This window comes from Neophocaena asiaeorientalis, unplaced genomic scaffold, assembly GCF_003031525.2.
Source record: "Neophocaena asiaeorientalis asiaeorientalis breed wild unplaced genomic scaffold, Neophocaena_asiaeorientalis_V1.1 scaffold723, whole genome shotgun sequence".
NCBI lineage: Eukaryota > Metazoa > Chordata > Mammalia > Artiodactyla > Phocoenidae > Neophocaena > Neophocaena asiaeorientalis.
Window position 1 is genome coordinate 89,643 of NW_020171826.1, and position 25,122 is coordinate 114,764.

Genomic DNA, 25,122 nt, shown 5'->3' on the forward strand with positions numbered 1-25,122 from the left:
TAACTTTCTTAGGAGATGATTCTTCCCAGAGTAATGACCTATTTCTAATCCTTTTCCCTTGTTCCTCTGTCTCTTTCTCTCTCAATCTCTCTCTCCCCCCCACCTTTCTCATTCCCTCTCTTGCATTAAGAACCATGTAAAATATTTTTTATTATCACTTAAAAATCTGTATTTTAGTGTAGAGAGGTCTATCTGATAATGATTAAATGAGGGTATGTATGCTCTTTTAAGTATTTTTTTTAAATTCTACTGGTTATGGAATATTTATACTCAATAAGTCTACCCATTCGGGTGTAGGTAAAATTCTAGTTGCCCCTGCTATATCACAGACTTAAAAAAATCTTTCAAAAAAATTTTCAAGCATATTTTCAAACATTGGTTCATGGGGGAAAAGTAATCATATAGGGAATTCTTGGTCATGTTAATATTTACTATTTAGCTACTTTTGTCAGACACTGTCTAAGTGATTTACAGACACAGTATCGTTTAATTTTCCCAAACATTTCATGATGTCTGTTTGTATTAATATCCCCATTTTACAGAAACCACAGCCCAAGTGCCTTCAGCCTGTAAGCTTCAGAGCAAGGATTTATACCCAGAGCTCTTTGGGTTAAAATGCGCAACTCTTTCCCACTGAATGATGTCGAAAGGTTAGGAGCCATGGCTCTACCTGGGGCCCAGGTGCTTGGAAACCATTTATGGGCTGTTCTGTCCAGCACTTTGGAATGCAAACTCCCTTGAGCAAGCCCTTGTTAGCATAGTTTCACCAGTGGCCTGTCTGTCTAAGGTAGTCAGCGAATATTAAAATAGTCCTAATAATAAAAGCACTCAGTCAACCATATAGCCCCCTTACTGAGGGGAGGAGGAGAATAGCTCACTTTCTCTGGAGGGCCTGAGAAGGATCAGTTTACAGGCGTCAGCATGGGGTGTGACCCTTCTTCCTTCTCTCCATCTTGGCGCTGACACGTGCCTCTGGTGACCATCATCTCACATTAGCCCACGGTCTGGGCAGGAAACATTACCGGGGCTCCTTTTCTCCCCCACCCAAAACATTCTCAGTCCTTTCACTGACCTGGCTTCTGATTGGAGGCTCGTTGCTTCAGATAATGACCTCCAGGACCCCTCTGTGGGTTACAGCCTGTTTGTATTACTCTTACCGCAGCTTAAGACGCCTGCAGTGGGGAGTAAGGAAAAGGAAAAGACCAGCATTTTCAACATCCCCAGGTACCAGAAGCACAGAAGACTGACAGCATTCCAGCTACCTGCATGGGTCCAGGGCTGGCAGCTGCCCATGTGTCCCTTGCAGACAGGCTGTTCGTTAAGATGAGGGATCTTTTTCAGTATGTCGCCTGCTTCTTTGCATTTTTCTCTACTGGGTTCTTGGTTGTGGCCACCTGGACAGACTGTTGGATGGTGAATGCAGATGACTCCCTGGAGGTAAGAAGTCAGCAGCTTCTTTTACTGACCCAAGCCTGTCCGACTTTTCTCTAAGCCCCACTGGCCCATTACATTCACTAGGACTAAGATAGTAATAATAGCCAACATGGTTGGACTTGCTTCTTTCTTACTACTTACTGAGTCTTTACATTATTAGCTTATTTAATTCTCACAGCTCATCTATGAGGTAGGTATTGTTGTTATCCCATTTTACAGATGAGGTAACTGAATAAGCCCTTTTTCATAAAGGTAAATTTACACAAGCGTAATTATATAAGCTTTCTAGAAATTCACCTCTTCCATTGCTGCATATACCAAATTGAATGACATTCCATTAACATCCTTTCTCACAAGCAGAAATTTGTTAATCTTGAAGACAGCATTAAAAGTAGTATGATAGACTTTCTTAAGGAGTGATCATCTAAATGTTGATCAAGTGATCAAACTCAAGTCATATAAAACCTACCCAATTACTGTGCAATGGAAAAAATGTCATTGTAAGGAGTTTCCTAGTAGGAGAAAACATTCTCTGGGAAACCAAGTTTTTCTAGTGTGTCCCGAAGTACAGGAGACAGATATGGGTTTAAGAAACCCTCTTTTAAGACATATGGGAACATATGTATATGTATAGCTGATTCACTTTGTTATAAAGCAGAAACTAACACACCATTGTAAAGCAATTATACCCCAATAAAGATGTTTAAAAAAAAAAAAAAAAAGAAACCCTCTTTTAAAAATGAGTTGCTCTTGGGAACCTACTCTTCATGTACAAGATGAGTGAGTGGTTCATATTTGAAAATTTTATTTTTCTCACTGGAGAAGCTCTGAAAGAAGTAGTTTTCAAATTTAGAATTATTTTCTGTGGCTATAGGAATCTGAGAGAGGTCAAACTAAGTAAAAATCAATTCTTCAGACTCAGCAACTATTCATTTGTAAGGTTTCAAAAAGCATAGGTGAGAAAAAGAAACAATATATCAGGAACTCACTGAGAATATATAGCAACTCACTATGTTTTCCTATGTACATCCTGAATGGAACAATTTACTCTAGCAAATGCTATACGTTTATGAAGTTTAAGAAAGATACCTGAGGGCAAGTTTTTATATTTTTTCTTCTAATTTTATTTATTAAACTTCCAAGTTGGAGTTTCGAATGGAAAGTAATAATCTTTTGTTTCTCTGTGTATTATTTTTGCGTTTTATTTTTCCTTGCTTTTAAATTTCCTCTGACTCTTACATGGTATTTCAAAACCAAGAGAGTTTTAAGTGTTTCTTTAGCACTAGAAAATTATTTTTCTGAAAATTATGATAGAACTGAAATACTATAAAGGATGTCTGCTATATGTTAATCCAGTGGTGCATTATCTGGCCATGCACATAAGTGGTGAATGAAAAAAACAAACCAAAACTGTCCTTTGAACAGTACTCAGAAAAGTGCAGATAGAAATGTTCTTCTGCCATTAGCTTGCTAGAGTATGGGCTGCCAATAGTAGGTGATGAATACAGAAATATGTTGGACTTGAGCTCACTTAAAATTATGTTTTTAGAAACATGCAAAATCTCATCTAAAAGCATTCTTAAAATATTTTCCAAAACAATTTGAAAATCTTTCCCCTTAAGCTGATGAAACTGCTAACTTCACTTGATAAGAAATGAAAGTTTAGAAAGGGTCAGACCTTGCTGAGACGGATTAGGAGTTCTGGCATTTAAAGTGCCTTCTTGCTTTCATCTCAGTACATACAACCAATCTTCCCTCTGTTCTGTGCAAGAACACTTCTGGGTAAAGTGAGAGGAATGAGTAGTCTAGTTTATTCACCTTGAGTAAATCCTTGCTAACCTCGGACTATAGTTTAGTAGTTCTTAGCTTCTTTCATATTTCCCATACTTGAGATGTATTGCAATAAATCTTCCCCAATAATCCTCCCCATTAAAAGAAGAACCCTTTAGTCATTTGTAGAGACACGGATGGATCTAGAGACTGTCATACAGAGTGAAGTAAGTCAGAAAGAGAAAAACAAATATTGTATATTAATGCATATATGTGGAACCTAGAAAAATGGTACAGATGAACCGGTTTGCAGGGCAGAAATAGAGACACAGATGTAGAGAACAAATGTATGGACACCAAGGGGGGAAAGCGGCGGGGAGTGGGGGTGGGATGAATTGGGAGATTGGCATTGACATGTATACACTAATATGTATAAAATGGATAACTAATAAGAACCTGCTGTATAAAAAAATAAATAATGTTCTAAAATTAAAAAAAAAAGAAGAACCCTTTAACAAATGAGGCCCCCTTCTCTCCAACAGTCTTTTTATTTGTCAGTATTTTTAAAGGGACATGGAACTCGCATAACAATTACTCCTTCAGTTGGCTAGCATATAAAGTCATAATATTATCCATAAATGTCAAGGTTCTGATATTAACTGACTCAATTTTACTGTTTTGTCTCTTTGCTTCCTTCCTTGTGCATATATCGTTGTTGGTCCATGTTAACAACTCACTTTAAACAACTACTGGACAAAAATTGACACAATAAAAGGGCTTTTAAAAAAAAGCATACCCATAGAAAATTTAAACAAAAAGGAATATAATGAATTTTTTGCTTTGTTAATCTTTGACAGTGATGTAGGCATCAGTGTTGGAAAATAGATTCTGTAGTTCAGTTCAACATAACAAACATGAAATGTATGTCATTTCAAAGGTGCCGTGCAAATCCTCCAAGGGGAGTCAAAACTAAAGCAAGAACCATTCCTGCCTTTCATGAGCGCACGTTTAGGGAGGAACAAAGATGCACATGAAACTCTAATAAAGGGTGTAGGCCAATTCATATTTGAGAAAGAAATGAACAAAGCAAAGAAGAGAGACTGATTATTTCCTGTCAGGAGCATTGAGACAGGCCTCAGGGAGGAAAAGACATTTGAACAAAGCGTCAAAAAAGATGCCAAGGATTTCAAAAGTTAGAAATGGCAGCAGAGGTCTTCCAAGAGAGAGGACAAATAGCAAAACTACAGGCTAAAGGTGAGTAACAGGGAGCAAGAAGCAGAGCTCAGGTATCCTTTTGACTTACTAGAGGATACTCAAAATACTACAAAATAGTATGGGGCCTCATTTATACCTGTCCTGAAGAGGTTAAGTAAAGTTAAAACATTAGGAAAAAGAAATAGCACACGGAATCGTTCACAGCCCCAAGTCAGGGACCAGGGGTCCTGAGCTACCATGCTTCTCCTGTCATTCTTGATTCATGTGTGTCTTGGGGAAGACTGGTGTGTGAAGAGAACCTGGGTTTTGAAATTATTCCAGCCTGTGTTCGCATCTTAACTGTCTTCTGTGGAGCAGTCACAGCTTGTGTCTTCAGCTCAGTTTCCTCAATTATAAAATGAAGTTGAACTCAGTTGTTTTAAGGTCCTTTTTAGTCCTACATTCTTTATGAACTCCGTGACTATGACTTTCAGAACTCCTTGACTATGACTATGTCTAGAGACTTGACTATGTCTTCCAGAGGGATGGCCAGCCGCTGGAGGACTGATGGCATCTAGAACCTCCCTAGAAATTTCCACTAGGAAATCTACTGTGAATAGTCTTCATTTTTCTGTTAACTTTATATGCTCTTTCTTCCTATTTCCCACTCTACTTCTCTCCTTACTTTTTTTCTCCCTTCCTCCCTGCCTCCTTCCTCTTTCTTCTTCTTCCTCTTCTCCCTTCCTTCTCCCCCCCACTCCTTTTTCCTCCTTTTTAAAAAACCTTTCATGCCCTACTTCTCTTTTATTCTTCTTTTTCTACTCCCACCCTTCTCCTTCATCTCCTTTATCTCCTTTTTGTGCTCCCCCTTTTTTTCTTTTCTTTCTATAATCTTTCATTCCACAAATGCTCTTTGATACCTACTGTCTACTTGGTACTGTGGTGGGTACAGGTTATGAAGGAGGATGAAACTTGGATCTTCCTTAGGTTTCTCCCAGCATATTGGCAGAGACAGACAGGTAAACTGATAGACAGTATGATATGACCAGTGCTATGATTACAGATAACTGTGAGTGGCCAGCTCACTTAGTCGTGTATAATGAGTGAAGGCTACCCAGAAGAAATATCTAAACTAGGCTTTAAGAACAAGTTAAGGGGGAAGAAAAAGTAGAGAGTATTGCATGCACAGGACATGATATAGGCAGAGATCTAGGTATGAGAGTGCTGTATGTTTATCACTTTGGACATATTGGAAAAAGTTTCCAACATAAGGAGGAGAATATAAGGGCTGGATCATCGAGGGCTTGTGTTCATGTAAAATATAGATCTTATACCATAGACAAGGGTGGTTCACTGTAAGAAAACATATATGTGTGTTTTAGAACGAACAATCATTCTGGCTAATGTGGGGAATGATTAGAAAGGGTAAAATGAATTATAGGGAGATCAACTAGGCAGCTTTCCCCATAAAACAGGAGGAAAACATTGATGGTCTGAACTAGTGTGGCAGCAAGCATAAAAAGGGTACAAATGAACTTGTTTACAAACAGAAGTAGAGTCACAGATGTAGAGAACAAACTTATGGTTACCAGGGGATAAGCAGGAAGGGATAAATTGGGAGACTGGGATTGACATATACACACTACTATATATAAAATAAATAACTAATAGGAACCTACTGTATAGCACAGGGAACTCTATCTACTCAATACTCTGTAATGGTCTATATGGGAAAACCATCTGAAAAGAGTAGATATATGTATATGTATAACTGATTCACTTTGCTGTACATCTGAAACTAACACAACATTGTAAATCAACTATAATTCAATAAAAAATTTTTAAAAAGACATGAAGATATGGGAAACTAAAGAACTCACATTGATGGGATTAATAATTGATTGCATGTGGGGAAAGAAGGCTGATGGAGAAGGAGAAGTAAAATTTGAAATCCACTTTACTGTTTTGGGGTAATTGGAGGAAGGATGGAACCACTCACCTAGAGCTGAAATGGAGGAAAGTTAGTCTCTATACAGAAGTCATTAAGCAGCAACATCCCTGGACCATGACACTATTTTTTTCTTACTTAGATGGTTGCACAGCACCTTGAGGGGGCCAGGAAGGGAATGCTTTTCAGTGTGGATGTTTACAGGTTGGACTTGATGTTACAGGGACCTAAGATTAAATCCCACCCTGCCAGGCAGTAGCTGTGTGAATTTAGACAGATGTTTAAGTTGTGTAAAACTGCATTTCCTCTTCTATAATGGGAGAGTAACAATATGCACATGGTGTCTTGTAAGGGTTAAATGAGCCTGTGGATCTAGTTGACCGCAGTACCAGGCAAATACAAATCAGTCAATAAATGTTAGATATATTACCATCTATTTGCAGTTTATTGTTTTGTTTTTGTTCTGGAGGAGGAGATGACATTTTGTACAATGTTCACTGAAGGGAGAAATATGCGATTTAAGTTTTGTTCCTATTTTCTCTATTGATTCTCTTGGACACATTTTGTTTACTTCTCTGAGCTGTGGTTTTTTCCATTTTTACACTTATGACTGTTCCCTTTTTGTCTAACCAGGGGAATAAGGCAGAGAATAGAGACAAAATAGCATAAGTTATATACTAAATATATTTTAAAAGAAAATAAATTATGAATTAATAACAAAAATATGTTAATTACATCATAAAATGTGTAATTCTTCATTATCCACAGTAAAATAGGAAAGTAGCTTCTTCACAGAGTTACTGGTCTCTCAATTGTCAGAAAGAAAAAATGTTTTCACAAGTTTATTTCATTTTTCAGTTCAACTTTTGTTAATTATTTACTGAGAATTTGTCATGGACCAAGCACTGTTATGATTAAAATTTTATGACCCCAAATGAAAGGTAATCCACATTTGGATTTATTTTATCTTCATTACCAGGTTCTCCCCTGGGATTTCTATTTTAATTAATGATGCTACAATTCTTTCATACATAAATATTGAAATTATTAGAGCTAGCATGTACTCTGATTATATATACTTGTTTTGCTTTCCAACTGATTTTAAACTCCTTTAGCAGACATTTGAGCCTAGGAATATTCTTTAATTTGCCTCATGTTCTCCTACAGCTCCTAGCACCCCCTTCCACATAATGGGAACTCAGGATGCATTTGTTAATATGAAGTGAATGGGTACCTATTATGATACTTGACATACTTACTAAAAGAGTGAATAAATGAGTGAAATATAATGTGAAGTGATATTTGGAAATCTCATGTTGAACACTAAATAAGAAGTATCTCTGTAGAAATACCATCACTTTTTCTTAGGTAAGAGATTCTCTCTGGAGAGAATCTGGACGATGCTCCATGGTTGGGTAGAGCAATTAAAGTTGATAGCGATCAAATCGAGACATTAATTGAGAACAATCAACGTTGTATCACATGGGAGATAGCAAATGTACTCAAAATATCCAAATCAAGCACTGAAAACCATTTGCACCAACCTGGTTATGTGAATCGCTTTGATGTTTGGTTTTCACATAAGGTAAGCGAGAAAAACCTTCTTGACCATATTTCCGCATGCGATTCTCTACTTAAACATAATGAAAACGTTCCGTTTTTAAAACAAATTGTGACGGGTGATGAAAAGCGGATACTGTACAATAATGTGGAACAGAAGACATCATGGGGCACGCGAAATTAACCACCACCAACCACACCAAAGGCCGGTCTTTATCCGAAGAAGGTGATGTTGTGTATATGGTGGGATTGGAAGGGAGTCCTCTATTATGAGCTGCTTCTGGAAAACCAAATGATTAATTCCAACAAGTACTGCTCCCAATTAGACCAAATGAAAGCAGCACTCGATGAAAAGCATCCGGAATTCGTCAACAGAAAACGCATCATCTTCCATCAGGATAACACAAGACCGCATGTTTGTTTGATGACCAGGCAAAAACTGTTATAGGTTGGCTGGGAAGTTCTTCATTCATCCACCGTATTCAACAGACATTGCAACTTCGGATTTCCATTTATTTTGGTCTTTACAGAATTCTCTTAATGAAAAAATTTCAACTGCCTGGAAGATTGTAAAAGGCATTTGGAACAGTTCTTTGCTCAGAAAGATAAAAAGTTTGGGGAAGATTGAATTAAATTAAAGTATTTTTAAGTTTCTCTCTTCTCAAAAGATATATAAAATATATGGAGGCATGACAGGCACACTCAAAACTGCAGAAGATAAGACAATGCAGGCAAAATTGTGTGTTGCCACTTGTAAATATTTTCAGAGGGATAAGAAAAGGGAAACTGGCAAAGGCTAGGATATAGAAAAGAGAAACCTTAATTGGAAACTGCTAAAGAGGTTAGAATAAGAAATTCCAGGATTAAGGAATTAATTTATGCCATTATAAACTCAACTAGGAAGAGGGACCATCAGTCCCTCTTCCGAAAAGTTTCCTGAAACTATTTTTCTATGTGGTATCCTGCTCATCCTTAGTATTGTGGTAAACACTTTCCAGAGCCAGTTGAGTAGATAGGGTCCAGGCTGACACCAAATCAGCATAAACTCTCTGGTCTCAATAATATTTCTTTAACTCCTGGATTTAGACATTCTAGCCTGTTCAGTCAAGTCAAAAGGACATATTAAGCCTCAACTGTGTGTACAGTATATCAGTAACCATTTTCTATGCCAAGTGAGAAATGAGAGTTAATGTGTATGAATTAGAAAAATTGACAAATATTTTCCCTCAGTAAACATCTTTTGAGCATCTATTATATACTGAGAAGGTGGATTTGTAAGCTCCTTGAAGCAAGGTGCCATACCTTTCTTGATCATTGCTGTATCCCCAGCACTTAGCCGGTTGACTGACACGTGACAGACATTTAGTGAACATAGTTTGAAAGGCAGACTTGGGAGACAGATGCACATAAATGCACATAAAAAGATAATGCAATATTATAAATGCTATAGAAATATGGACTAGTTACTGTGGGATCCAAGAAGAGATTAACTCCAGCTGGAGAGACTGGGAGAATCTCATGGAAGAAGGGATATCTTTGAGGTGAGATTTAAATGACAGGGAGAAATTTGAAGATCCACTCAGCTCCTGCTAATTGCTGCTATGTGCAGCCAGGGAGTCCAGGTGGCCAGACTGACCAAGTTTCCAAGGGAAGCCAGAAATCTGTACTCTTCTGTAAAATCTCACTGTTTCACTGTTGGCAGGTAATTAATATTAAGACATTTAGGTTGGCCTCATGTTTGTGACTTGCACTTTTATTGCCACACATTGGATAAACTGACTTCTTCCCACTTCAGCACCAACAGATATTTATTGAAATGATATAAAAATTCCCTGAGTATTATTTTATATGTTATTTATTAATATATGAATCACATGTTAAGAGCACAAAGATTGAATTTGTAATCGTCTATTTTGGACAACGCTGTGAGATGAAATTATTAGTTAATATTGTTTTTACCCGTTAAGTAAGGTTAACCGTAAGATTTTAAGCGTGAGTCTGCTTTGTAAGAACCTTGTCTTAAAACTTTAAAGAATGTAGATTTGTTTGTTTTAGAGAGTTCTTAATAAACCATTGTATAACAGGAGGATAAGTGAAGATTCTAAATTATAGGCAAGGAGGGCTTTCCTAAATGTGATAAATAACGAACAGTCTTTTAACCTTGTATTTTGTGCACAAAGGCACCTTTAAGGGTGTCTCCAGTAAGTGCTATATTAACACAGAAGTTTAGTTAATTACAGCCGCTATTCTCACGTACCTTAACTGAGTGTGAATACCAAGCAATCTAATATTGTGCCCCTAAGCATTAATACCTAATGAAATTGGATTCCTTGTTTCCTTTAATGAGCTCATTGCTTTTCTAAATATGGTCATTGCAGGTAAATGATCAATAGCCTTGAAAATGACACCATTACTGGATTATTTTGGCAAGAAAAAAATACTCTTTTTAGTTTAAATATCCTCACATATATAGCTCAGCTCATTTCCTAAATAACCTCACATATAATGAGAATGACTATAGTAGGATTTGTTTGTTTCAGTGGCTGAGTTAGACAGCAGGAAATTGGGGACAGTTACTCTCTGATTATAGAATAGGACTTCAGGTCCATATAACCTAGCTCAAATTGGAATGAACTGGATCCAGTGTGTTCCTGTTAATTGACAGACTGAAGGGTAATAGGCTATGAGAAGGCTTGTCTTCTGTTGTGGTAAAATAGTTCAGTACAAATTGTCTCTACTATCCATTTCTTAGGGCTGCCATAACACATTGCCACAATTTGGTGGCTTAACACAAGTGACATTTTTCTCTTACAGTTCTGAAGGCCAGGATTTTGAAATCAAAGTTTTGGCAGGGCTACACCGCCTCTGAAGGCTCTAAAGGAGAATGCATTCCTCGCCTCTTCCAGCTTCTGGTGACATAAGCATTCCTTGACGTGGGCCCACGTCACTCCAGTGTCTGTGTCTGTGGGCACATTGCCTCCTTCTCTTCTGTCTGTCTCTCCTCTCTGTGTCTCTTCTTATAAGGACACTTGTCATTGGATTTAGGGCCCACCCTGGTAATCCAAGAGGATCTACTTTTCTCAAAACCCTTAATTTAACTACATATGCAAAGTCCCTTTTTCCAAATAAGGTCACATTCACAGGTTCTGGGGATTAGAACATGGGTACATCTTTTGGGGGGCTGCCATTCTACCCATTACATCTACCTTTCTCCACTTTCATATGGTTAGTTAGTAATGCTGAACTCAGTCACTACTCAGGTTACTATGCTGTTGAAGTATTTTACTAGTATTATCATTTATTGAGCAAATCATCTATGTTGTGTGTGTTTGTAATTTTTAATTCTTATAGTCACCCTAGCATTAGCTCCTTTATAAAGATAAGGAGATTGAGGCTCAAGAAAGGTAAGGCCTTGCCAGGGATGCAACACAGCTGATAAGAGTGTCAATTTAAAGTCTGTGTTTCTTCAGTTATAGCTTAAATTTCATGTGCACGTAAGTTTAGATAGTCACATCCTTCTTTAGAAATTGATATATTAGTTTTCGCAAGATGGATTTTCTTTATCAATATTTTGGTCTCTGTGGTGCCTCAGGTCAGATGATATTCCAACATTCTAAAACATCACTACTAGATTTAATCTTAGGAAGAGCAAGCCAAAGTGAGGTTTCATAGAATGATCGCCATAGGATGAGATTAAAGTTAGGGCTTACTACTTCATCCAAAACTATCTTCCAGTTTCCAATTCTGGAGTACTTTCACCTGAAGTAAAATTGGAATTAAAAAAAATAGGTTTTAAGTATACTGCAGTGCTTAAGAGCGTACACACAGACTGCTGTGTTTGAATCCTATCTCCTCTATTTAACTACACTTTCTGGGGTTATCACTTAACTTTCCTGTGCCTCCTTTTCCTTATTTGTAAAATGGACAGTAATAATGATAGATCACAGGATCCTCTAATTAATAAGTGAGGTGATAATACACTTAAACAGTAACTGCTTCAGAGTATAGATTCGATATAGAGTTATTAATTATTACCAATTATAAGCATTTTACATACAAAGTGAAAACAGAAGTACAACATTCAAAATTGTGATGGAGTAGCCAGCAGTAGAGTTTTATTTGGTGCAAAACACAACTTCAACGCAGAACATGGGTCAGAGTTTCATAGCGCAAATATTCTCTGATATAATTTTCTTTTGCAAATCAAATGTTTCATGTTCCTTCCTTTCTTCTCCGCACCCATTATAATCTCCCTGCCTTTGCATTTCTCTTCCTACTCTGCTCTGTCGTTTCTTCTTTCTTTAAGGAAAACTTTAAGCTTTCTTTTTCCAAGATAATTTGTGGTTAAATCTTACTAAACTATTCCCAGATTGCCAAGGTAATGGGAATCTGTAATCAAATCAGAATAAACAATCATATTAGTTCTGATCCACATGTATGAGCTCTGTCAAGAATACTTGAACACATTTTCTGTTGGCATGTTTACAATTCTAGGAAATCTATTTTGACTTGCAGCTTATAAGTAAAATATGAGAAGGCTCAGGACACTTGGACCTTTTAGCTCTAAGTGGATACTTAGAATCATCTGTACAGCATTTCTAAGTAAAAGTGATTTATGACTGCAAGGTTGTATGAAATTAATGTTCAGTTTGTTTACATCCATCTCATAGCTTAAACATTGGTAGTCCGTCAGTGGAGCGAGGAAGAAGTAGTATGGTCTTTATGTATAACTTTCTTTGACCATTATTTTAAATTTATGAACTTCATATATAATAACATGTTTCTTCATGGGACTCATTGTTCATGATGAAGAAAAATTAATGTACATTCCTAATAGACTCAAGATGTGAGCAGTTATCACCTATTGTTATATTGATTTTTTTTTTTGGATAAGTAAATGTCAGCATATGGTAGTGAAATGAATTGTCGCCCTATTAAACTGACTCGATGATAGAACCAGCCATAGGCATTTGCATATGTTTAATTCTGATTTTATCCATTTTAGGCATGACTTCTTACCGCCCCCACCCCCAAATCAGGAAGTGATTTTACTTCCTGGTGGGGAAAGCCTTGAATTGTTAGTGCTTAAGGGAAAATACTGTAAAATGCATTGTGTTTGTTGTAAATGAAATTCTGATCATGCTTGTAACCACTGTACTTTGCTATCAAACTCACAACAGCCAAGTTCTTCCTTTGATCAAGGTGAATTGAAGTGTGTCTGCCTGAGTTGTTTCACATGGTGTCTTCTCCAACATCTAGGTGAGCACAAAATGCCGAGGCCTCTGGTGGGAGTGTGTCACAAATGCTTTTGATGGGATTCGCACCTGTGATGAGTACGATTCTATACTTGCTGAACACCCCTGTACGTATGCCTTAGACCTCACCCTTGTCAGGGAGGGAAGACCAAAGGAAATTGAACTCAGGTTTCCATTATGTGTTTTTGTTTTTTACGATTCAATATTAAGGTTCTGTCCAGTTTTAAATGTTTCAATTAGAAATTTAGTTTATTTCTAAAATGTGAATTGAAACATTTTTAGCATATTTTATCTTTTCCCATGTATTTATAAATTCCTTTAGGGTAAAAATATTATCTTGTTCAGTTCTGCTATCCCACAAAGGGTCTGGTATAGTGTCTTATACACAGCAGGCTTATAGTAAACACTTTTTAAATTGAAATGAAATCTTCAGGGTGCAGTGATTTTATGATTAGAATTGACCGGTTAGATGAAAAGCATTTCGGAGATGTCTTTTAGCTATGACTTAGGTCAGATAGAAAGTTTACAGTATTTCAATAGATGACTTGCTAAGAAAGAGAGATAGTGGATATAGAGGGGCAGAGACAGAGACAGAAAAACAGATAGGGAGACAGATAGGCAAAGAGAGACACAGACTGTGGGATCAGGGAATGAAAACATTAAAATATGTGACACATTCTTAGCAGAAATAAAAAGCCATCTCCTAGATCTTCCCTACCTTTAGCTTTAAATTATAATTAGGTGTTAACAAGGCCCATGTTTCTATGAATAAAAGATTTCATAGATCGAAAAACCTTATTACTGATTCTCTCAACTCTTCTCCATACCATTTATTTATTTATTTGTGTGTTTGTTTGTTTATTTACTTATTAGAACATCCAATCGTGCCAAGAAATACTGGTGCTGTTATTAAAGCAAATTGGTTTTAGTCTCTTTCAAATCAAATGATGGGTGGTGGTACAATATCACAACTTCTTTTCTTAAGATAAATGAAAAGTAAACCCTTAGAATGTGACTTTTCCCCTGAACAGCTATTTCGGTGCAGGGAAAAGCACTTAAAAGGAGCTGTGCTCTACAAATATCTTTCTCTGCCATTTAGGATTTGAGTGCCTGAAGCATTTTTTAATTCATAAAGCTTTTATTTCATTTTTTAGAAAAAGGCCTTTTATGTTTTCCTCTTTTTTTCCCTTCTTGCACTAACCTAGTTCTATCTACAAAGAAGCACGATTTGGTCAATAGGAATGGGCATTCATGTTCATGTGAACCCTAGGCTATTCCAGAAATGCAGTGCTATGGCTAGAGTTGAGAAGAAAATAGAAAGATGAAATATTTCAAACTTTTAAATATTTGTTATATACATTTATGTAAGAAGAAAATAAAATTATTCACAAGCCTACTACACAGAGAAAACCACTGTTTATATTTTTAAATGGTCCTTTATCTTTTGCCTATACTATCTCACATTTGTCTTTTGATATATTTTTACCTATTACTTTCAAATAATATGCTAAAAATCCATTAATTTTCTTTAAAAAATTCTATCATATGCTTAAAGACTAGAGAGATGAAAATGTGTTCTAAGAAAATAACATAACTATACCCTCTAAGTTAGGATGTTACCTGTAAGAAAGTAGATTTTATTTTTGGTCTTTGTTATCTTTTATACAATCACAATTAGATCACCTTTCTCATTACCTTGTATACTTAGAGTATTTAGACCCAGATGCATTTTTATTTATTTATTTATTTATTTTTTGTGGTACTCGGGCCTTTCACTGTTGTGGCCTCTCCCGTTGCGGAGCACAGGCTCCGGACGCGCAGGCTCAGCGACCATGGCTCACGGGCCCAGCTGCTCCGTGGCATGTGGGATCTTCCCAGACCGGGACATGAACCCGTGTCCCCTGCATTGGCAGGCGGACTCTCAACCACTGTGCCACCAGGGAAGCCCCGAGATGCATTTTTTTAGGGCTCCTGTTGATACTGTTAATTTGAGCCCTTCTCCACCCCCCAAATCAGAATATTTAACATTATTCTGGCAGCCAAATCTCAGATAATCTCCAAAAGGAAATTACTGGCTGGCCAGCATTAGCAATCTCTTGCAGAGCTGCCCTCTCAGAACTGGGCTAGCCATGTGGCCCCTGGATGACACCATAGGCATGAGTCCTGTAGTTCCACAGAGCATCTGAGACACACTTATGGGAGCAAGGGTCAGAGAGGGGAAAACCAGGGCCAACAATAATTTCAGGGCACCCCATCCAGATAGCAACCCTGGCCCTGTTGATCCCAGGTTCCAGAAGAGGACTTAGAAAATTTCAAGGGAGGCACTCCAAAATGTGGGACCACTTAGTTTGGGGTGCTGAATAGGAAGCCCACACTTATATATAACATTTGAGGATCAAGGAGATCTGCTAAAATATAAAAACTCATATCACCTAATGAGTTACATAGTTTTCTCTTTCCTTAATTTTGAAGAAAACAAAATGAACTTTAGATTTGGCCTAAATTTTAAAAAATAATGTCACATTTTGAGATCTTAAATATTCACCTATTAATAAGGTAGGAACGGATTTTATGTATTGATTTCCTCTCTTTGATGGATTATAAAAAGATTTTATATTTGAAATGAGGAAAATTGGCCACATTTTCACAAGCCATCTATAACTAAATAGCCCCTAAAGTTGTCTCATCATTGAGGAAAAATTATTTCAATACAAGGAAACTCTAGGCCACTATGAAAATAAAACATAATTATGATACCATCAAAGGAATAAATTTTATTACTCCTCTCCAGTAGCCAGCTAAAGTAACAATAGTTCTGACTTCAGATAATTAACCCTCCATTTGTGACAACATTATTCTAGTTTTAATTTAGTGTCACTGAGACTCACAGGTGAGGAGGCTTTCACAGTTGATGATGCTCCCATTGCAGATGACTGCTACTATTCTACTTCTATTTACCTGATCTTCTCTTTCCTGGACTTTCTACCACATCTTCTCATTGGCCATAGCTTTAAAATATGCTTCGTTGACAATGCAAGGTTGAAGGGTTAATGCAGAGTGTTGGCCAAGAAGGGTCACCACCTGAAGGAATAAAAGAAAATAAATAGTCTTCTGTTTAATAATGGAAGCTCCTTCTCCTTCTAAAGATCTGCTGATGGCTCCTACCTGAACTGGCAAGAGAGGTCTTGAAGTATTTTATTCTGCTCCCCTATTTTAACCAATTTGTTACATTTTTTCAATGAAACTTCAAACAAATGTAGTGATTATTTATTTATTGAATACTGATTGGTTGTCTTCAGAAGAAGAGATACTCTACTTTCAATTCAGCATTAAGCTAATACTTGTGAATGAGACTCATTCCAAAACAGGAGGCAAAAAGGAAATAGTTACCTAGTCCCCACCATATGCCAGGCATTTTACTAGATGGCCAAAAAGACTATAATAAGCAGTCCTTAACCAAATAATACTGTTGATAGTCTCGTACTATTTCTGCATTTTATGAAAAATTAAGGGTATTTATTTTCAAGTTCATGCATCTTTAAAGTCTGCTTTTACCGGTGGGCATGTGTTAATGTGCGTGGTTGTCTGTTCTTTGGTGTACCTCTGTGTATTAACATGTCTCCTTCCTCTGACTATGCTGAAACCGTATGCTCCGATCTTCTAGTGAAGCTGGTGGTAACTCGGGCGCTGATGATTACTGCAGATGTTTTAGCTGGATTTGGATTTATTATCCTGCTCCTTGGTCTTGACTGTGTGAAATTCCTCCCTGACGAGCCATACATCAAAGTCCGCATCTGCTTTGTTGCTGGAGCCACATTACTTATAGCAGGTATTGGTCTGGACTAGTGATGGGGATAAAGATACCCAACTAAGGTCTTGGGATGAAGAAGGGTGCTGTTCTGAAGTAGTTCATTTCAGGATAATATCTGACTTGCTTTTCTAGATTGAAGGAATAAGGAGCACATCCACCAACACTGCTTTCCTTAGTTTTGGAATCAGATAATTAATCTTTTGTTAATATCCCTGGTCAGGGTTTATTGAAGTCCTCAAACTATTTTCTAACTATTTAAAAAGTTATATAAAGCTTTAAATTAAAAAAAAATTGTGATTATTCCTGAAGTTAAATCCTAAAATAAGCCTCCAGTCGCCACCTTCTTGCCTGTACACGCACTTACCAGTTCTTCTTGGCAATGAACTAAACTGTACCAAGTCCTGTGTTAGGCTTTTCTCATGTGCCAACTCATATGATCATAACTGTAACAATAAACAGATTATGCTATTATCTCTACTTAAGAAGCTGGTGAATAAATGGAGTTCTGAAGACATAAATCAAGCATCACTTTATATGGTGTTTATTAGTGAAACAGCAAAATTGATATTTTACTGAGGTCTGTCATCAAATTCAATTTAGTCTTCCTTTATCATCATGTCTTTTTTGGATTGTAACATAAGTTGGGAGGAAGTACACTGTGAAAGAAATCAAAGTGTAGGAAGATTGAAAACCAATGAGTCCACTCTCCAGAGAGAAAACCATCTTCTTTTATGGTAGCAGCAAAAAGTTAGCAAATGCTTGCAGGTATATATATATATACATATATAAAATGTGTGACCTTAGGTCAGTTAATCCATCTCCTTTTCTTGGTCTACAAATTAGCATGAAGCCTCAGCAATAATATCTACTCCTAATTGTTGTTGTAAAGATCCCAATGTGGGCAGAGTAAGCCCATAGCTGAAAGTCTCACCCATCACATAGTCAAGAGTGGGGCCTCCCTGATATTTTCACACAAGGCCCTAAGGATCCTTAGGTTGTACTAAAAAATCACAAGAATTTAGCACTTTGTTTTCCTTTTAAAGATATTCATTCCCATGTCCAGCCTAGTTTTAACATAAAGCTTTTGTATGTAACAACGTGTTCATGTAACAAATTTAAACATCATTTAATGCTTTGCAGTTTTATTCTAGAATGCTTTTTGAGATATCACTAATCTACTCCATTTTTTATAAAATAGCAAAATGAACTAAATTTAAAGAAAAATAAGTCACTGAAGAAAATCCCTGCAGGAACGGCTAAAGAGATACTAAATTAAATCGCCAGAGATGGCCAAAGCCTTGGAATCCTCATTTGAAATTAGTATGCCATGTATATATTTATATATATATACACACACACACACACATATATACATGCACACACATAGATATATACACATAACTAAAAGTGGGGTCTTTTTGCTCGCCGCTCAAAAGCCAATAAAGAGGTAAAGATGGTGGAAAGGAAAGTTTGCTTTATTTTGGATGCAGGCAACCAGTGGGGAGGGCAGACACCTGTCCAAAGGCTGACCCCCGCCCCCCACGCCCCGACAATCAGGGAGCAAGAGCTTTCATAGGTGGAGGGAAGGGGCTACATGTAGAAACAATACAGTCAGCTCTGACAGCCATCTTGAAATCGGTCATCGGTGGTCTGACCAGCGTCACCTTGATTGTTTTAAGTACAGTTAATCTTCAGTTCCATGGTCAGTTTGTTCCCATTTCTTTAAGGCCAGTTCTCAGAATTGTGGCAGCTTATGTCATGGCTACAGTCTGCTCATCATATAGTTAACTTCTTCCACCTGGTAGGGGTTTCAGTATCTATAAAACAGCCCACAGGATATGGCTCAGAGTACTATCCATAGCCCTTGAGAAGGAACTAAAGGTCCTTGACTTTGCTTACTGACTAAACTATCATTGTTTTGTCCTGACTGCTTTTTTTTCTTCTGCATTTTCTCACATCTCTGATTAAACTTATTCTTTGGCTAAAGTTTTTCCACAGACAAAAGGCAGGCGGAGGACGTGGGGGAGAAAAGACCATAAGGTCCTGCTCCGTTTCACACACACACACATATATGTGTGTATATATATACGTGTGTGTGTGTATATATATATATGCGCATATGTATATATATGCACACATATATATGTATATGTATATATACCAAAATCTGTTTCTAAGTTTCGAAAAAAAGTTTTCATCCTAAACCTATGAGTTACAGTATTATGGGAAAGGTGTGGTAATTTACACCCTGTATTTTAATGGTTACTATGTGTTCATGATCTGGTCCTTCTTAAACTTCTTGCATTAAACAATTGGGAAAAGAATGCAATTAAATTGTGACTTCAATAGATATCACAGACAGACTTACTAGAGAAAAAATGTGAGAGTTTCTTGGGGGTTACAGATTCCAGAAGCACCATTTTCATATAGCCTTTTGTCTGACAACTCGCCACTCTTTTTTCTTACCTCTGAGCCCTGGCATGCAATTTATACCTTAAAAGCAAGAGGACTCTAGTGGCATTGTTTCAAGACAATCAATTTTCAGAAAGACTAATCTGTGAGAATTAAATTTTATTTAAGATGGACAAAATTTCTTAGTCTATCCTAATATAGTGTGGGAGTGTTAGATAAATTTTCAATTTCTACTTTAGTTATTTGTTTTTAACCTCAAAGTACTAAAATGAAGGACTTTAAAAACATAGTTTCCATATGGGTGCTGATTATGTAGCTGACATAACTTCAGTCATGGGGCTGGGGAGCCATAGAATACTCTTAAATACAATACAGTAGAATACTCTTAAATCTCCTTGGATTTAAATTTTTAAAAGGCCTGCATTATTTTTAGCAATTTTCATCTCCTTCAGGTGCCCCGGGAATCATTGGCTCTGTGTGGTATGCTGTTGATGTTTATGTGGAACGTTCTTCTCTGGTTTTGCACAATATATTTCTTGGCATCCAATATAAATTTGGTTGGTCCTGTTGGCTTGGAATGGCTGGGTCTCTGGGTTGCTTCTTGGCTGGTGCTGTCCTCACATGCTGCTTATACCTCTTCAAAGGTAAGAACAAAATAAAATAGCACACTTCCTTGCCTCCAGTATCATTCCTCCCAACCCAATGGAAACACAACTCACCAGCTCAAACTAATGTTGATAACTTGATCCCTACCTATTACCATTAGAAATTTCAGTTGTTCAAGGACAACTGATTTGCAGTACTAAAACCTTTCTATCCTGTTAGTGGTATAGTTGTTGAAAAGAAAAAAAAGAATACTACAGCTACAACTGTATCTAACATTCAAATATATAATGGTTATTTTGATGTGTCATAATCTTATATATCTCACTTCACCCAATCAACTAAATTTACATCTACAATTTATATCTACAGAGAAGTAAACAGAGAGCCAAGTCAAATGCATACTTGTTGTTGAAAAGTGTGATGTGTTACTATTGGGTTTCTCAAAATGTCACTGAAAAAAAATAAGGAAATCCCTCTTCTCATAAGAAAGAAAAGAAAAGGAAATTACTTGATTGAATTTTAAATCTAAAAATAACTTTCAAGTTGAAAATCTTAGAGTTTCTTCTAGGTTCTTAGATGATTCCTTCTTATAATATTTATATTATTGCCTCTTTTGGGTAAGAGTATATAAAATTACATTTTCCCCCAAACTTTACTGAGCCATAATTATTTTTATATCGCCATGTTTATCTCTTCCAAACAGATGTTGGACCTGAGAGGAACTATCCTTATTCCAGGAGGAAAGGCTATTCAACTACAGCTGTTTCCACGGCCCAGTCATATGCAGCCCCTCGGACACAGACTGCCAAAATGTATGCTGTAGACACTAGGGTGTGAAGTGACACATATCAGTCAGTGTGTATATGTTGTTTAACTAACCAATCAATATGTTCAAGTTAATAAAATAGCTGGCCAATCCAGGAACAGTTATCTAGACTTCCTGTTCAACTAAATTAATTGCTTAGCTTAATCAAAAAGTTTGATTCTCCTATCACTTCTCCTTCTCAATTATTCTTATATTCTTCCACATTCTTTTACCATCTCTCTCTCACACATATACACACGTACACTTTCCCTGTATTTTAAGATAAGGTTGCTGGGATATAAAACTGTTTGTTGTGATATGGCTGCTAGAGATAGTGACATGGTGATGTTAAAATTAAATGACGCTTTAAGAATAGAAAACAACTTTCAAAAGAGGTCAGAGATTCTAATCTTTGAAAGGATTGACAAATTCTTAGCTCTCTCCCTGGTTTTTGGCTCACTTTTTGTATTCTCAATTGAGTGAGTTATTTGATAACTTTGAAGAAGATGATTCTTCCGAATTCAAACGAGTATATCAAGACTTACCATTGCTCTGATTCTGTTAAAATAGAAAAAGAAAATAACAGCTTCATGTACCAGTCACTGGTGGGAGTTAAAGATAAAAAGGTCCCCCTCCAAACTCTAAATGTGAAAAGCAAATGCTAAATTAATACCAGAGTCAGTGCTGACCTTCTTCCTCATTAACCACATTAAAGATCTGTGTATTTTTTAATCACTACTCCAAGTTTGCCTATAGATTGTCAAATATTAAACTACAGCAGTTAATAGCTAAACTGGGGAGTTCACTTAGCATTGATTGGGCATCCAAATGTATCTCAAGAATGTAACATATTAGAATTCACCAATTCAGGTGTCCTCTCACCACTGGATCCTCAGCACCCAGCAAAATAGCTGACATATGATAAAATGTAAAAACTATTTGTTGCTTGAAAGCAATAAAGGCTCAACAATTCTCTTTGAAAAAAAACAATTTTCCTCACAAAATATGTGCTTTTTGAAAAAATAGAATTATATACACACTTAAAGAAATCAATGAATAATTGCTAAAGGGATTTTGTTCATATCCATAATATAACCATATTTCAATTTTTTTAATTGTAGAGTTTTTTTAAAGTTATAAAATTTAACCTCAGGTTTTCTGGTTCCTTGAAACTCACATGAATAGCATTAATAGCCATACAGTACCTTAACAGACTATCAACTGAACTACAGATTAGTTCTTTGGAAAATGGAAATTTAGTTGTGAACATCTGAAGCTCCCAAAAGAAGTGTTTCCAATTTAAAAAGCTAAAAATAATGTGAAAACGAGATGATGGAAACTGGTACATACATTGTTGAGAATGATGTCTATGACTTCATACGACATCTCTTTACTAGTATCTCAGGAGAATTTATAATATAATCTTAGAATTAAGAGCAACTGATTCACTTTTATTTCATGGATGTTATTAACTGTAACTGACATTTAACAAAAGTAATTGTAGATTATGTTTACTAGTTATATGGGTATTATTCTAAGCATTTTAAAGCTTATTTTGCGTTGTTCTTTTTTCTCAACCTTAACTTTTAAATTTTTTATTCCCATATTTATTTTATGATATATTGTCTGTCATGTTTTATATATTCTAATAAGTCTCTTGAAATACTTCTGGGGAAACGCAGGGTAAAATTAATTAAATAATTAATGAGATTTTAGAGATACAAATTTTTCCCTCCTTAAAGGTTTCATTTCATTTAATTATGGTGATAATCGAAATCTGTTAATGTTTTGAATATTTTTCTCAATAAAAACATTTTGCATATCCTGGGAAGAATATTAGTATTTTTTAAAAAAATCCCCTTGGGAATGTTCATTCCTAATCCACTGTAATCTAATGAAGCTTTCCAAAATAAAGCATAACAAAGAATATATTTTGTATAGCAACTACAAAATATATTTGTTGTACAGTGAACAGCAAAATAAATATCAAATTGTGAAGAAGCAATAATTGACATAGAGGTAGCTCAACATGCTCAGAAAGAAAAAAATAACATAAGCCCAAAGTATACTCATATCTGGTTATTAGGTTGAATCGTTAAAATAACCCACAAAATTCTGAGTACTATAATTTAGTCATGTCCTGTTAATTGCAATAGGAAAAACTAAAAATGTATAAAATGGAATAATCTTATTTACCTATCCCTTGATTAATCATGACTTTCTAATATCAAATCTTGAACTGAAATTAGCCTTTTGTTATTATAAAAGTTATATATGTGCATTGTAGAAAGTTGGAAAGCAAAAACAACCAAAAATGTATCTTGTTTAAATACCATGGGACCATATTCTCTCCACCTATACCACTACTTCTAAAACCCTATTGAACATCTGCACATCCTTCCAGATATTCTGTTTATACACATACACGCAAAGACTATATATTCTTCTTTAAGAGACCATTCCATATCTGTGGCTTTGTAACCTAATTTCCCTCCATTAATTATCATTGTCTTTTCATAGCAATAAATTTTCATCTTATTGATAACCAATCCATGTTTAAATTTACCCATTTCTCAAAATGCACCATACTACTGGTTTGTTTAAACCAGTATTTTCATTTCCTCTGATTATTATGCTCCTTAAGTCTCTTTTAATCAAGCTACATTTTTTTCAACATCCCTGATTTATTAAAAAAAAAAAGACAAAACAAAACCGAACCAGTTTTCCTACAGCTTATTCCACCTTCTGGATTTGTCTGGTGATGTCACTTAGCTTGTTTCTCTATACCTTGTATTTTCAGTAAATTGAAATTTAAATCAAAAGTCTATGATGGAATCAAGTTAAGTAGCATCTAAAATAAACCGTAGGTGATGTGAAGCATATCTGGAGACCTAATATCTTGTTGATTTAGCCTTAATTATGATAAAGTTGTTTGCTGGATTAGGGTGATGCTAATCTGATCTCTCCACTCTTCAGTTGTACATACTTTTCCTTTAGTGACAAAAACAAGTGATTATTGTGGTGTTATTTTGGAAACCATAGGAATATCCTATTCTCCATCAACCATAATAATAGTTTTAAAATAATACTTTTAACAATTGATAATCTTTATTGGAGTCAGTACATTTGTTATAGTTTGTAGAAAGATGGTTTTCTAATTCTATTTTATCTTCATCTGTAGCAAAAACCCTTCTGTAAAATAAGCCTTGGTCTCTTCATTTGAGTCTATTTAGTTACCCTGAAAAGGCAGGATAAATGCTTAAAGTTCTTCCCTTTCATTTATCAATCCACAATACAAAATAAGGAGCTGACTTATTAGTGAGATAATATGTAATTTATCAGCCAAACAGGGACAATTTGAGAGTAAAAGTGTGGCCCAGTAATAATTAAATCCTGGGAAAGTAAAGAGGTACTGTCTTTCTTTTAGCTCAAAGAGTGATGCATATTATTTTTCAATATTTCCTTATATTTGAGTGTCATTATGAACCTACAGATTACCATTGATTCAATGTGCTTTAATCCATAATAACTATTATTATTATGATACTTAAATTGTTCATCTTTGGTCTGCCTGGACTTTTTTAAACCGGCTGCTGTGTTTTCTTGATACAGTATTTTAAAAAACTTTTCTTCCGTAATCATAATTTTGAGGTACATCCAGAAAAGTACATGTTTACAGCTAGATGAATTTTCACAGAGTGAATATACCTGCATAATCTGTATTCATGTCAATAAATAGATTATCCGTTCCCAGAAGCTCCCTCTGCCCCACCTTCTTGTCCTTACCCTCACCGTTCTGTGGGTAACCACTATCCTGACTTCCAAAACTATAGATGAGTTTTGTCTGTTTTCAAACTACTGTACATTTAATTCTTTGAATCTAACTTCTTACCCAACATTATGTCCTAAGATTCAGAATTCATCTATATGGTTTCATGTAGTTTAGTTCACTTATTTTCATTGCAGTACAGTATTCTATTGCAGAATATACCACAACAAAATGTTTAATCCATTTTACTGGTAATGGACATTTGGTACATTTCCAGTTTTTAGCTATTACAAAGAGTGCTGCTGTGAACTTCCTTTGTTTCTGTTTTTTATTGAAGTGTAGTTGATTTACAATATCATGTTAGTTTAAGGTATACAGCATAGTGATTCAGTATTTTTGCAGATTATATTCCATTATAGGTTATTACAAGATATTGGGTATAATTTCCTGTGCTATACAGTAAATCATTACGCTTAAACATTCTTGTATATGATTTGGGGAGAGCTATACCTTCCCTTCTCTGATACCTCGGAGTGGAATTGCTCCATCACAGGTGCG

General features: G+C 35.9%; 2 protein-coding genes across 2 annotated transcripts in view; one reads left to right on the plus strand and one right to left on the minus strand.

Moving 5' to 3' along the window:
• The first annotated feature begins 942 nt into the window (after positions 1-942).
• Positions 943-23,904, plus strand: CLDN16 (claudin 16). Its single transcript, XM_024740272.1, has 5 exons — positions 943-1,437; positions 13,166-13,268; positions 16,826-16,990; positions 19,837-20,028; positions 20,694-23,904. The coding sequence occupies exons 1-5, from the start codon at positions 1,267-1,269 to the stop codon at positions 20,825-20,827; spliced, it is 765 nt and encodes a 254-aa protein (XP_024596040.1). The 5' UTR covers positions 943-1,266; the 3' UTR covers positions 20,828-23,904.
• The window catches only part of TMEM207 (transmembrane protein 207), a 32,696-nt gene continuing 23,615 nt past the window's right edge, over positions 16,042-25,122 (minus strand). The window contains exon 6 of the mRNA XM_024740290.1: positions 16,042-16,242. Coding sequence (XP_024596058.1) covers positions 16,172-16,242 — 71 coding nt within the window. The 3' untranslated portion in view covers positions 16,042-16,171. The remainder of the gene's footprint in view (positions 16,243-25,122) is intronic.

Coding starts and splice junctions, on each gene's coding strand:
- CLDN16 (XM_024740272.1), top strand. CDS start 1,267: ATGGGTCCAGGGCTGGCAGCTGCCCATGTGTCCCTTGCAGACAGGCTG. Junction 13,269..16,825: donor TATACTTGCTGAACACCCCT/GTACGTATGCCT, acceptor CCGATCTTCTAG/TGAAGCTGGTGGTAACTCGG. Junction 16,991..19,836: donor AGCCACATTACTTATAGCAG/GTATTGGTCTGG, acceptor CATCTCCTTCAG/GTGCCCCGGGAATCATTGGC.